This window comes from Drosophila eugracilis, unplaced genomic scaffold, assembly GCF_018153835.1.
Source record: "Drosophila eugracilis isolate 14026-0451.02 unplaced genomic scaffold, ASM1815383v1 contig_1284, whole genome shotgun sequence".
Classification (NCBI taxonomy): Eukaryota; Metazoa; Arthropoda; class Insecta; order Diptera; family Drosophilidae; genus Drosophila; species Drosophila eugracilis.
The window spans coordinates 2,539-15,803 of NW_024572078.1; the positions used below are offsets into that span (position 1 = coordinate 2,539).

The 13,265-nt window shown below is 41.4% G+C and overlaps 1 protein-coding gene across 1 annotated transcript in view; it reads right to left on the minus strand.

The window, feature by feature from the left end:
• Window positions 1–1,155: 1,155 nt before the first annotated feature.
• The window catches only part of LOC108110335 (gamma-interferon-inducible lysosomal thiol reductase), a 59,281-nt gene continuing 47,171 nt past the window's right edge, over window positions 1,156–13,265 (minus strand). Inside the window, exon 5 of the mRNA XM_041819188.1 lies at window positions 1,156–1,346. Within this exon, the coding sequence (XP_041675122.1) occupies window positions 1,157–1,346 (190 nt within the window). The 3' untranslated portion in view covers window position 1,156. The remainder of the gene's footprint in view (window positions 1,347–13,265) is intronic.

Below are 13,265 nucleotides of genomic sequence, written 5' to 3' on the forward strand. Positions count from 1 at the left end.
ATCAGTACAAAAATGACACGGAAATGTTGTTGTTTTTGTTAATAATAACCGTGCACTTAAAATACATAATGGAGTCTGGAGTTGAAGTCGCTGGATCTGCTGCTGCAAGCAGGGAATGGATGTTGCGAAGACGAGCAGAGGTTACTTGTCAAGAAATTAGGGTCCTACATCAGAAGGTAAAGGCTGCGATGCGGACCGAAGACTCAACCATCAGACCGTCGAGTCCACGGAAAAGTTTCTGCGTGATCGATTCGTCGCGCTTCAGGAGGAATTGGAGGAAATAAATCATATCGAAATTGGAAGTGATTTGTATTAGAAATTTTCTCAGCTAGTCACGGACGTTCACGTCGACATCCTGGTGGAAGTTGCCAAGCGCTCCAGTAGAGTTGCTGCCCACTCTACGCTATTGGATTGTAGCATTGCCCCCGTTGCCGATACCAACATTCAGCGGTGGCTATGCCGAGTGGCTGTATTTCTGCGCCCTGTTTAAAACGACGATTGACAGCCATCCTCACTTGACCAAGATGGAGAAGCTCCGGTGGCTCATTTCATGTAAGCGGGAGTCAGCCTTGGAGACTGTGAGAGCGTTGGAGATTACTGACGCGAATTATTATTTTGCCCCTGATCTTTTGCGCAACCGTTTTAGTAATCGACGATTAATATTCCAGGCTCACATTAACGAGATCCTGCAGCTAAGGGTAGTCGAGTCAGGATCCGATGCAACTCTTTAGGTGTTATCCGACCGATTCAATGGTCATATGCCTCCTCATCCAGATCATCTTTCAAAAGCTGGACCCTGTCACAGGAAAATATGATGACCGCCTGCCAACTTGGGGATCTATGGCTCGGTTTTTAGAACAAAGGTGCCGTACACTACCAGCGAATCAAGTAAGCCGACGTAGGCCGTTTAGTAATTGTTCGTGCATGCTCCTTAATGCGCCGGCTCCGTGTGTCCTGTGCGGTATCCTGGCGCATGCTGTTCCAATTTCCACTAGTAAAAGAGATATTTTAAAATTTTATGAAACAGTTACGGGTACCTTATAGTCGCGGCACTCGACTATAACGTTTCTTCTGGTTTTTATAAAATGCTCATGCAATAAAATTTCCACCTAATCTTACCAAATTGTTGTGTGTATGAAAAATATCAAATGGTTAGTTAGTAATAGTTTATTGTTTTGCATATATTCTTCGCTTCCTCTGAATCACCAGCTGCTCTGCACACCTCAGAAAACAAGTCTTTTAAAATGGCAGCTTGTCTACCTTGGAACCCATCTATTGTGATTGTTGGAATAAATTTTACAGAAGGCCTTAAAGATTGAGTGGCTTCTCCGTTTAGCTTTAGCAAACTCTGCATTATGTTGTACAGAGCACTGAAAATAAATAAATTGTAATTTAACTATAAGTGAAAGTAAGAGGAATATAGATAAGGTCTACTAAAGTGTTTGTAAACATATACAGGGTGACAATAAATAACCAGGACATTTATCGATAGCTTACACTTTACTGAAACAAATATATTTACATTTTTGTGATTCCCACCAATTTGATATTTGTTTCGGGATACCTAACAATCGTTGTGCAATTTTAAAACTGTTTCAACAAGGAAATCATTCAATGCAACATTGTTCGTTTGCTTGGCATACCAAAACAATCGTTGTGCAATTGAAAAAGCGGATCACTCGGAATTGCAGAGTCTCGGTCAGAAAAATAGCCCGAGAAATCGGAGTGAATCGAGAAAGTATTCGGTTGATTGCAAAAAATGAACTTAATCTCAAGCCCTACAAGCTCCAAAAAGTGCATCTTCTTACGGATGACAATAAGCGCGTAAGACTCCAAAGATGCCGTCAGCTAAAGCGTCGGGCCGCAGGTCAAAAATGGGAGCGTATTCTCTTTACGGACGAGAAGATATTCACCATCCAACAGGCGCACAATCACCAAAATGACAGAAGCTGGTCGGCTGCAGCTCCAGGTACCTCTGCAATAATCGAGCGCCGTCAATGTGAGCAGTCTTTAATGGTTTGGGGAGGAATATGCGCCACCGGCAAAACACCCCTTGTTTTCATCGATCAAGGGGTCAAAATCAATCAGGAAGTGTACCGCCGGGACATTTTGGAAACTTTTGTGCTTCCTTGGGCCCAGCAGCACTTCGGTGATACAGAGTGGATGTTTCAACAGGATTCAGTGCCAGCCCATAGAGCCAAATTGACTAAGGACTGGTGCAAAGCCAATTTTCCGGACTTTATCACATCCAGTAAATGGCAACCTTACTCGCCAGATCTTAATCCGATGGACTACAGTGTGTGGTCTATTTTGGAGTCCAGGGCATGTGCTAAACGCCACATAAGTTTGGAGGCGCTGAAGCAATCATTGCTCCGAGAAAGGGAACGATTATCGGAAAAAGACCTGCAGCCCATTGCGCTTAATTTCCAGAAACGTTTAGGGCTCTGCATAGCAGCCCAAAGAAGCCACTTCGAAACCGCCTGAATATATGTTAACACAATACCTATTTAATAGCTGTGTATCTGCATTTTTTCTCAAATACAGTTCCTTAAAAAATTCTAATCAAAAATGTGTGTCCGGGTTATTTATTGTCACCCTGTATAAATTTATAATTAACAAGAGGAAACGCTATAGTCGAGAGTTGTTTTCAACAATTTTAAAATATTCATTTTGCTAGTGGAAATTCCGATAGTGCCACCTATTGTCGGAGAAAGCATGTTGAGTAATTGATAGTGACGTCACTGCCCATAACCTAAATTTCTTCATAAATTGCGAAATAATGTTCCGATTGCAAAATCTTTGGTAAAAATATGTTATACAAAGTCAAACAAAGACATACACTATAACATTATGGACGCCACAGTTTATCGCAGTTTGTGGCCGTTAGAGTGAGCGTGGCCGGATGAGAACTAGGGGCAAGTTGCAGTGGCATCTTTTAAATACGCATTCTTAACTACTTTCTAGCTCTTATAGTTCCCGAGATTTTCGCATTTTTGGTTTTTCGGTTTGCCACTATTTCTTGAATAGACGGCAAGTAGAGCTAATTCATTAACAGGGGCATATTCGTAATGATTTTACATTTGGAGACGCAAATAACATGGCATAAAAGATACTCCCTCTACAAGAAAATAGTTTCACTTCAGGCTGAATAGATGCTCCTTTCCCTTAACGTAAACTGTTAAGGGACCTCAGCTGAAGTAACGAATTTTAATTATATATTTCTCTTTTCTCGCCACAGTCGCATAAACATTATTGTTCAAACAAGTGCCGAAACAGTGGCATCAGTGGACGCACCTTTAAAGAAAGAGTCTTAAAATGTACGTTTACAAACTTAGTTTTTACACTAGCAGTGTTTTCAAAATGTAAACTCCATTTTACATTCTGGAGACCATACAATCGGAATACATTAATGATACCCTCTTCTCACATTCCATTACTTACAACTCCAACGACATTCCCAATATCTTAGGAAATATATTCCACTCATAACCAGTTAGCTTTCTATAAGCATTTTGGACAGCACATTCAGCCAGCTTTCTAAAAAATTATAACTATAAGAATATATAATAATAATAATAATTAAAATAATAATAATAACAAGCAATTAAATAAGAGTTTTTTTGCTCCACATTTTGGTGACCCCGACGTGATCACAGCGCGTTTTGATTATTGTGATCAGTACAAAAGTGACACGGAAATGTTGTTGTTTTTGTTAATAATAACCGAGCACTTAAATTACATAATGGAGTCTGGAGTTGAAGTCGCTGGATCTGCTGCTGCAAGCTGGGAAAGGATGTTGCGAAGACGAGCAGAGGTTACTTGTCAAGAAATTAGGGTCCTACATCAGAAGGTAAAGGCTGCGATGCGGACCGAAGACTCAACCATCAGACCGTCGAGTCCATGGAAAAGTTTCTGCGTGATCGATTCGTCGCGCTTCAGGAGGAATTGGAGGAGCTAAATCATATCGAAATTGGAAGTGATTTGTATTAGAAATTTTCTCAGCTAGTCACGGACGTTCACGTCCACATCCAAGTGGAAGTTGCCAACCGCTCCAGTAGAGTTGCTGCCCACTCTACGCTATTGGATTGTCGCATTGCCCCCGTTGCCGATACCAACATTCAGCGGTGGCTATGCCGAGTGGCTGTATTTCTGCGCCCTGTTTAAAACGACGATTGACAGCCATCCTCACTTGACCAAGATGGAGAAGCTCCGGTGGCTTATTTCATGTAAGCGGGAGTCAGCCTTGGAGACTGTGAGAGCGTTGGAGATTACTGACGGGAATTATTATTTTGCCCCTGATCTTTTGCAAAACCGTTTTAGTAATCGATGATTAATATTCCAGGCTCCCATTAACGAGATCCTGCAGCTAAGGGTAGTCGAGTCAGGATCCGATGCAACTCTTAGGTGTTATCCGACCGATTCAATGGTCATATGCCTCCTCATCCAGATCATCTTTCAAAAGCTGGACCCTGTCACAGGAAAATATGATGACCGCCTGCCAACTTGGGGATCTATGGCTCGGTTTTTAGAACAAAGGTGCCGTACACTGCCAGCGAATCAAGTAAGCCGGCGTAGGCCGTTTAGTAATTGTTCGTGCATGCTCCTTAATGCGCCGGCTCCGTGTGTCCTGTGCGGTATCCTGGCGCATGCTGTTCCAATTTCCACTAGTAAAAGAGATATTTTAAAATTTTATGAAACAGTTACGGGTACCTTATAGTTGCGGCACTCGACTATAAAGTTTCTTCTGGTTTTTATAAAATGCTCATGCAATAAAATTTCCACTTAATCTTACCAAATTGTTGTGTGTATGAAAAATATCAAATGGTTAGTTAGTAATAGTTTATTGTTTTGCATATATTCTTCGCACCAATTTGATATTTGTTTCGGGATACCTAACAATCGTTGTGCAATTTTAAAACTGTTTCAACAAGGAAATCATTCAATGCAACATTGTTCGTTTGCTTGGCATACCAAAACAATCGTTGTGCAATTGAAAAAGCGGATCACTCGGAATTGCAGAGTCTCGGTCAGAAAAATAGCCCGAGAAATCGGAGTGAACCGAGAAAGTGTTCGGTTGATTGCAAAAAATGAACTTAATCTCAAGCCCTACAAGCTCCAAAAAGTGCATCGTGAGACTCCAAAGATGCCGTCAGCTAAAGCGTCGGGCCGCAGGTCAAAAATGGGAGCGTATTCTCTTTACGGACGAGAAGATATTCACCATCCAACAGGCGCACAATCACCAAAATGACAGAAGCTGGTCGGCTGCAGCTCCAGGTACCTCTGCAATAATCGAGCGCCGTCAATGTGAGCAGTCTTTAATGGTTTGGGGAGGAATATGCGCCACCGGCAAAACACCCCTTGTTTTCATCGATCAAGGGGTCAAAATCAATCAGGAAGTGTACCGCCGGGACATTTTGGAAACTTTTGTGCTTCCTTGGGCCCAGCAGCACTTCGGTGATACAGAGTGGATGTTTCAACAGGATTCAGTGCCAGCCCATAGAGCCAAATTGACTAAGGACTGGTGCAAAGCCAATTTTCCGGACTTTATCACATCCAGTGAATGGCAACCTTACTCGCCAGATCTTAATCCGATGGACTACAGTGTGTGGTCTATTTTGGAGTCCAGGGCATGTGCTAAACGCCACATAAGTTTGGAGGCGCTGAAGCAATCATTGCTCCGAGAAAGGGATCGATTATCGGAAGAAGACCTGCGGCCCATTGCGCTTAATTTCCAGAAACGTTTAGGGCTCTGCATAGCAGCCCAAAGAAGCCACTTCGAAACCGCCTGAATATATGTTAACACAATACCTATTTAATAGTTGTGTATCTGCATTTTTCTCAAATACAGTTCCTTAAAAAATTCTAATCAAAAATGTGTGTCCGGGTTATTTATTGTCACCCTGTATAAATTTATAATTAACAAGAGGAAACGCTATAGTCGAGAGTTGTTTTCAACAATTTTAAAATATTCATTTTGCTAGTGGAAATTCCGATAGTGCCACCTATTGTCGGAGAAAGCATGTTGAGTAATTGATAGTGACGTCACTGCCCATAACCTAAATTTCTTCATAAATTGCGAAATAATGTTCCGATTTGCAAAATCTTTGGTAAAAATATGTTATACAAAGTCAAACAAAGACATACACTATAATATTATGGACGCCACAGTTTATCGCAGTTTGTGGCCGTTAGAGTGAGCGTGGCCGGATGAGAACTAGGGGCAAGTTGCAGTGGCATCTTTTAAATACGCATTCTTAACTACTTTCTATCTCTTATAGTTCCCGAGATTTTCGCATTTTTGGTTTTTCGGTTTGCCACTATTTCTTGAATAGACGGCAAGTAGAGCTAATTCATTAACAGGGGCATATTCATAATGATTTTACATTTGGAGACGCAAATAGCATGGCATAAAAGATACTCCCTCTACAAGAAAATAGATTCACTTCAGGCTGAACAGATGCTCCTTTCCCTTAACGTAAACTGTTAAGGGACCTCAGCTGAAGTAACGAATTTTAATTATATATTTCTCTTTTCTCGCCACAGTCGCATAAACATTATTGTTCAAACAAGTGCCGAAACAGTGGCATCAGTGGACGCACCTTTAAAGAAAGAGTCTTAAAATGTACGTTTACAAACTTAGTTTTTACACTAGCAGTGTTTTCAAAATGTAAACTCCATTTTACATTCTGGAGACCATACAATCGGAATACATTAATGATACCCTCTTCTCACATTCCATTACTTACAACTCCAACGACATTCCCAATATCTTAGGAAATATATTCCACTCATAACCAGTTAGCTTTCTATAAGCATTTTGGACAGCACATTCAGCCAGCTTTCTAAAAAATTATAACTATAAGAATTAAAAAAAAATATAATAATAATAATAATTAAAATAATAATAATAATAAGCAATTAAATAAGAGTTTTTTTGCTCCACATTTTGGTGACCCCGACGTGATCACAGCGCGTTTTGATTATTGTGATCAGTACAAAAGTGACACGGAAATGTTGTTGTTTTTGTTAATAATAACCGAGCACTTAAATTACATAATGGAGTCTGGAGTTGAAGTCGCTGGATCTGCTGCTGCAAGCTGGGAAAGGATGTTGCGAAGACGAGCAGAGGTTACTTGTCAAGAAATTAGGGTCCTACATCAGAAGGTAAAGGCTGCGATGCGGACCGAAGACTCAACCATCAGACCGTCGAGTCCATGGAAAAGTTTCTGCGTGATCGATTCGTCGCGCTTCAGGAGGAATTGGAGGAGCTAAATCATATCGAAATTGGAAGTGATTTGTATTAGAAATTTTCTCAGCTAGTCACGGACGTTCACGTCGACATCCAAGTGGAAGTTGCCAACCGCTCCAGTAGAGTTGCTGCCCACTCTACGCTATTGGATTGTCGCATTGCCCCCGTTGCCGATACCAACATTCAGCGGTGGCTATGCCGAGTGGCTGTATTTCTGCGCCCTGTTTAAAACGACGATTGACAGCCATCCTCACTTGACCAACATGGAGAAGCTCCGGTGGCTTATTTCATGTAAGCGGGAGTCAGCCTTGGAGACTGTGAGAGCGTTGGAGATTACTGACGGGAATTATTATTTTGCCCCTGATCTTTTGCAAAACCGTTTTAGTAATCGATGATTAATATTCCAGGCTCCCATTAACGAGATCCTGCAGCTAAGGGTAGTCGAGTCAGGATCCGATGCAACTCTTTAGGTGTTATCCGACCGATTCAATGGTCATATGCCTCCTCATCCAGATCATCTTTCAAAAGCTGGACCCTGTCACAGGAAAATATGATGACCGCCTGCCAACTTGGGGATCTATGGCTCGGTTTTTAGAACAAAGGTGCCGTACACTGCCAGCGAATCAAGTAAGCCGGCGTAGGCCGTTTAGTAATTGTTCGTGCATGCTCCTTAATGCGCCGGCTCCGTGTGTCCTGTGCGGTATCCTGGCGCATGCTGTTCCAATTTCCACTAGTAAAAGAGATATTTTAAAATTTTATGAAACAGTTACGGGTACCTTATAGTTGCGGCACTCGACTATAAAGTTTCTTCTGGTTTTTATAAAATGCTCATGCAATAAAATTTCCACCTAATCTTACCAAATTGTTGTGTTTTATGAAAAATATCAAATGGTTAGTTAGTAATAGTTTATTGTTTTGCATATATTCTTCGCACCAATTTGATATTTGTTTCGGGATACCTAACAATCGTTGTGCAATTTTAAAACTGTTTCAACAAGGAAATCATTCAATGCAACATTGTTCGTTTGCTTGGCATACCAAAACAATCGTTGTGCAATTGAAAAAGCGGATCACTCGGAATTGCAGAGTCTCGGTCAGAAAAATAGCCCGAGAAATCGGAGTGAATCGAGAAAGTGTTCGGTTGATTGCAAAAAATGAACTTAATCTCAAGCCCTACAAGCTCCAAAAAGTGCATCGTGAGACTCCAAAGATGCCGTCAGCTAAAGCGTCGGGCCGCAGGTCAAAAATGGGAGCGTATTCTCTTCACGGACGAGAAGATATTCACCATCCAACAGGCGCACAATCACCAAAATGACAGAAGCTGGTCGGCTGCAGCTCCAGGTACCTCTGCAATAATCGAGCGCCGTCAATGTGAGCAGTCTTTAATGGTTTGGGGAGGAATATGCGCCACCGGCAAAACACCCCTTGTTTTCATCGATCAAGGGGTCAAAATCAATCAGGAAGTGTACCGCCGGGACATTTTGGAAACTTTTGTGCTTCCTTGGGCCCAGCAGCACTTCGGTGATACAGAGTGGATGTTTCAACAGGATTCAGTGCCAGCCCATAGAGCCAAATTGACTAAGGACTGGTGCAAAGCCAATTTTCCGGACTTTATCACATCCAGTGAATGGCAACCTTACTCGCCAGATCTTAATCCGATGGACTACAGTGTGTGGTCTATTTTGGAGTCCAGGGCATGTGCTAAACGCCACATAAGTTTGGAGGCGCTGAAGCAATCATTGCTCCGAGAAAGGGATCGATTATCGGAAGAAGACCTGCGGCCCATTGCGCTTAATTTCCAGAAACGTTTAGGGCTCTGCATAGCAGCCCAAAGAAGCCACTTCGAAACCGCCTGAATATATGTTAACACAATACCTATTTAATAGCTGTGTATCTGCATTTTTTTTCAAATACAGTTCCTTAAAATATTCTAATCAAAAATGTGTGTCCGGGTTATTTATTGTCACCCTGTATAAATTTATAATTAACAAGAGGAAACGCTATAGTCGAGAGTTGTTTTCAACAATTTTAAAATATTCATTTTGCTAGTGGAAATTCCGATAGTGCCACCTATTGTCGGAGAAAGCATGTTGAGTAATTGATAGTGACGTCACTGCCCATGTGAGGCCTTATAACCTAAATTTCTTCATAAATTGCGAAATAATGTTCCGATTTGCAAAATCTTTGGTAAAAATATGTTATACAAAGTCAAACAAAGACATACACTATAATATTATGGACGCCACAGTTTATCGCAGTTTGTGGCCGTTAGAGTGAGCGTGGCCGGATGAGAACTAGGGGCAAGTTGCAGTGGCATCTTTTAAATACGCATTCTTAACTACTTTCTATCTCTTATAGTTCCCGAGATTTTCGCATTTTTGGTTTTTCGGTTTGCCACTATTTCTTGAATAGACGGCAAGTAGAGCTAATTCATTAACAGGGGCATATTCATAATGATTTTACATTTGGAGACGCAAATAGCATGGCATAAAAGATACTCCCTCTACAAGAAAATAGATTCACTTCAGGCTGAACAGATGCTCCTTTCCCTTAACGTAAACTGTTAAGGGACCTCAGCTGAAGTAACGAATTTTAATTATATATTTCTCTTTTCTCGCCACAGTCGCATAAACATTATTGTTCAAACAAGTGCCGAAACAGTGGCATCAGTGGACGCACCTTTAAAGAAAGAGTCTTAAAATGTACGTTTACAAACTTAGTTTTTACACTAGCAGTGTTTTCAAAATGTAAACTCCATTTTACATTCTGGAGACCATACAATCGGAATACATTAATGATACCCTCTTCTCACATTCCATTACTTACAACTCCAACGACATTCCCAATATCTTAGGAAATATATACCACTCAGTTAGCTTTCTATATAGCATTTTGGACAGCACATTCTGCCAGCTTTCTAAAAAATTATAACTATAAGAATTAAAAAAAATATAATAATAATAATAATTAAAATAATAATAATAGTAAGCAATTAAATAAGAGTTTTTTTGCTCCACATTTTGGTGACCCTGACGTGATCACAGCGCGTTTTGATTATTGTGATCAGTACAAAAGTGACACGGAAATGTTGTTGTTTTTGTTAATAATAACCGTGCACTTAAATTACATAATGGAGTCTGGAGTTGAAGTCGCTGGATCTGCTGCTGCAAGCAGGGAAAGGATGTTGCGAAGACGAGCAGAGGTTACTTGTCAAGAAATTAGGGTCCTACATCAGAAGGTAAAGGCTGCGATGCGGACCGAAGACTCAACCATCAGACCGTCGAGTCCACGGAAAAGTTTCTGCGTGATCGATTCGTCGCGCTTCAGGAGGAATTGGAGGAGCTAAATCATATCGAAATTGGAAGTGATTTGTATTAGAAATTTTCTCAGCTAGTCACGGACGTTCACGTCGACATCCAAGTGGAAGTTGCCAACCGCTCCAGTAGAGTTGCTGCCCACTCTACGCTATTGGATTGTCGCATTGCCCCCGTTGCCGATACCAACATTCAGCGGTGGCTATGCCGAGTGGCTGTATTTCCTCACTTGACCAAGATGGAGAAGCTCCGGTGGCTTATTTCATGTAAGCGGGAGTCAGCCTTGGAGACTGTGAGAGCGTTGGAAATTACTGACGGGAATTATTATTTTGCCCCTGATCTTTTGCAAAACCGTTTTAGTAATCGATGATTAATATTCCAGGCTCCCATTAACGAGATCCTCATCCAGATCACTCTTGGGTCCACCGAAAGCTGGACCCTGTCTCTCAAAGCTGCAGGAAAATATGATGACCGCCTGCCAACTTGGGGATCTATGGCTCGGTTTTTAGAACAAAGGTGCCGTACACTGCCAGCGAATCAAGTAAGCCGGCGTAGGCCGTTTAGTAATTGTTCGTGCATGCTCCTTAATGCGCCGGCTCCGTGTGTCCTGTGCGGTATCCTGGCGCATGCTGTTCCAATTTCCACTAGTAAAAGAGATATTTTAAAATTTTATGAAACAGTTACGGGTACCTTATAGTTGCGGCACTCGACTATAAAGTTTCTTCTGGTTTTTTATAAAATGCTCATGCAATAAAATTTCCACTTAATCTTACCAAATTGTTGTGTGTATGAAAAATATCAAATGGTTAGTTAGTAATAGTTTATTGTTTTTGCATATATTCTTCGCACCAATTTGATATTTGTTTCGGGATACCTAACAATCGTTGTGCAATTTTAAAACTGTTTCAACAAGGAAATCATTCAATGCAACATTGTTCGTTTGCTTGGCATACCAAAACAATCGTTGTGCAATTGAAAAAGCGGATCACTCGGAATTGCAGAGTCTCGGTCAGAAAAATAGCCCGAGAAATCGGAGTGAACCGAGAAAGTGTTCGGTTGATTGCAAAAAATGAACTTAATCTCAAGCCCTACAAGCTCCAAAAAGTGCATCGTGAGACTCCAAAGATGCCGTCAGCTAAAGCGTCGGGCCGCAGGTCAAAAATGGGAGCGTATTCTCTTTACGGACGAGAAGATATTCACCATCCAACAGGCGCACAATCACCAAAATGACAGAAGCTGGTCGGCTGCAGCTCCAGGTACCTCTGCAATAATCGAGCGCTGTCAATGTGAGCAGTCTTTAATGGTTTGGGGAGGAATATGCGCCACCGGCAAAACACCCCTTGTTTTCATCGATCAAGGGGTCAAAATCAATCAGGAAGTGTACCGCCGGGACATTTTGGAAACTTTTGTGCTTCCTTGGGCCCAGCAGCACTTCGGTGATACAGAGTGGATGTTTCAACAGGATTCAGTGCCAGCCCATAGAGCCAAATTGACTAAGGACTGGTGCAAAGCCAATTTTCCGGACTTTATCACATCCAGTGAATGGCAACCTTTCTCGCCAGATCTTAATCCGATGGACTACAGTGTGTGGTCTATTTTGGAGTCCAGGGCATGTGCTAAACGCCACATAAGTTTGGAGGCGCTGAAGCAATCATTGCTCCGAGAAAGGGATCGATTATCGGAAGAAGACCTGCGGCCCATTGCGCTTAATTTCCAGAAACGTTTAGGGCTCTGCATCGCAGCCCAAAGAAGCCACTTCGAAACCGCCTGAATATATGTTAACACAATACCTATTTAATAGTTGTGTATCCGCATTTTTTCTCAAATACAGTTCCTTAAAAAATTCTGATCAAAAATGTGTGTCCGGGTTATTTATTGTCACCCTGTATAAATTTATAGTTAACAAGAGGAAACGCTATAGTCGAGAGTTGTTTTCAACAATTTTAAAATATTCATTTTGCTAATGGAAATTCCGATAGCGCCACATATTGTCGGAGAAAGCATGTTGAGTAATTGAGAGTGACGTCACTGCCCATGTGAGGCCTTATAACCTAAATTTCTTCATAAATAGCGAAATAATGTTCCGATTTGCAAAATCTTTGGTAAAAATATGTTATACAAAGTCAAACAAAGACATACACTATAATATTATGGACGCCACAGTTTATCGCAGTTTGTGGCCGTTAGAGTGAGCGTGGCCGGATGAGAACTAGGGGCAAGTTGCAGTGGCATCTTTTAAATACACATTCTTACTCTTATAGTTCCCGAGGTTTTCGCATTTTTGGTTTTTCGGTTTGCCACTATTTCTTGAATAGACGGCAAGTAGAGCTAATTCATTAACCGGGGCATATTCGTAATGATTTTACATTTGGAGACGCAAATAGCATGGCATAAAAGATACTCCCTCTACAAGAAAATATTTTCACTTCAGGCTGAATAGATGCTCCTTTCCCTGTTAAGGGACCTCAGCTGAAGTAACGAATTTTAATTATATATTTCTCTTTTCTCGCCACAGTCGCATAAACATTATTGTTCAAACAAGTGCCGAAACAGTGGCATCAGTGCCAGATGCTACAAGTGTTGTTCTCGTCAACCTCAGATTGATCTGTATGGTTCTGAATAAATGGGTCGTCGGCATGTCCCACTTTTAGCTGTGTATGCGCGCTTCCAAAATGCCGATCGAGTTCCAACTCATAGGACAC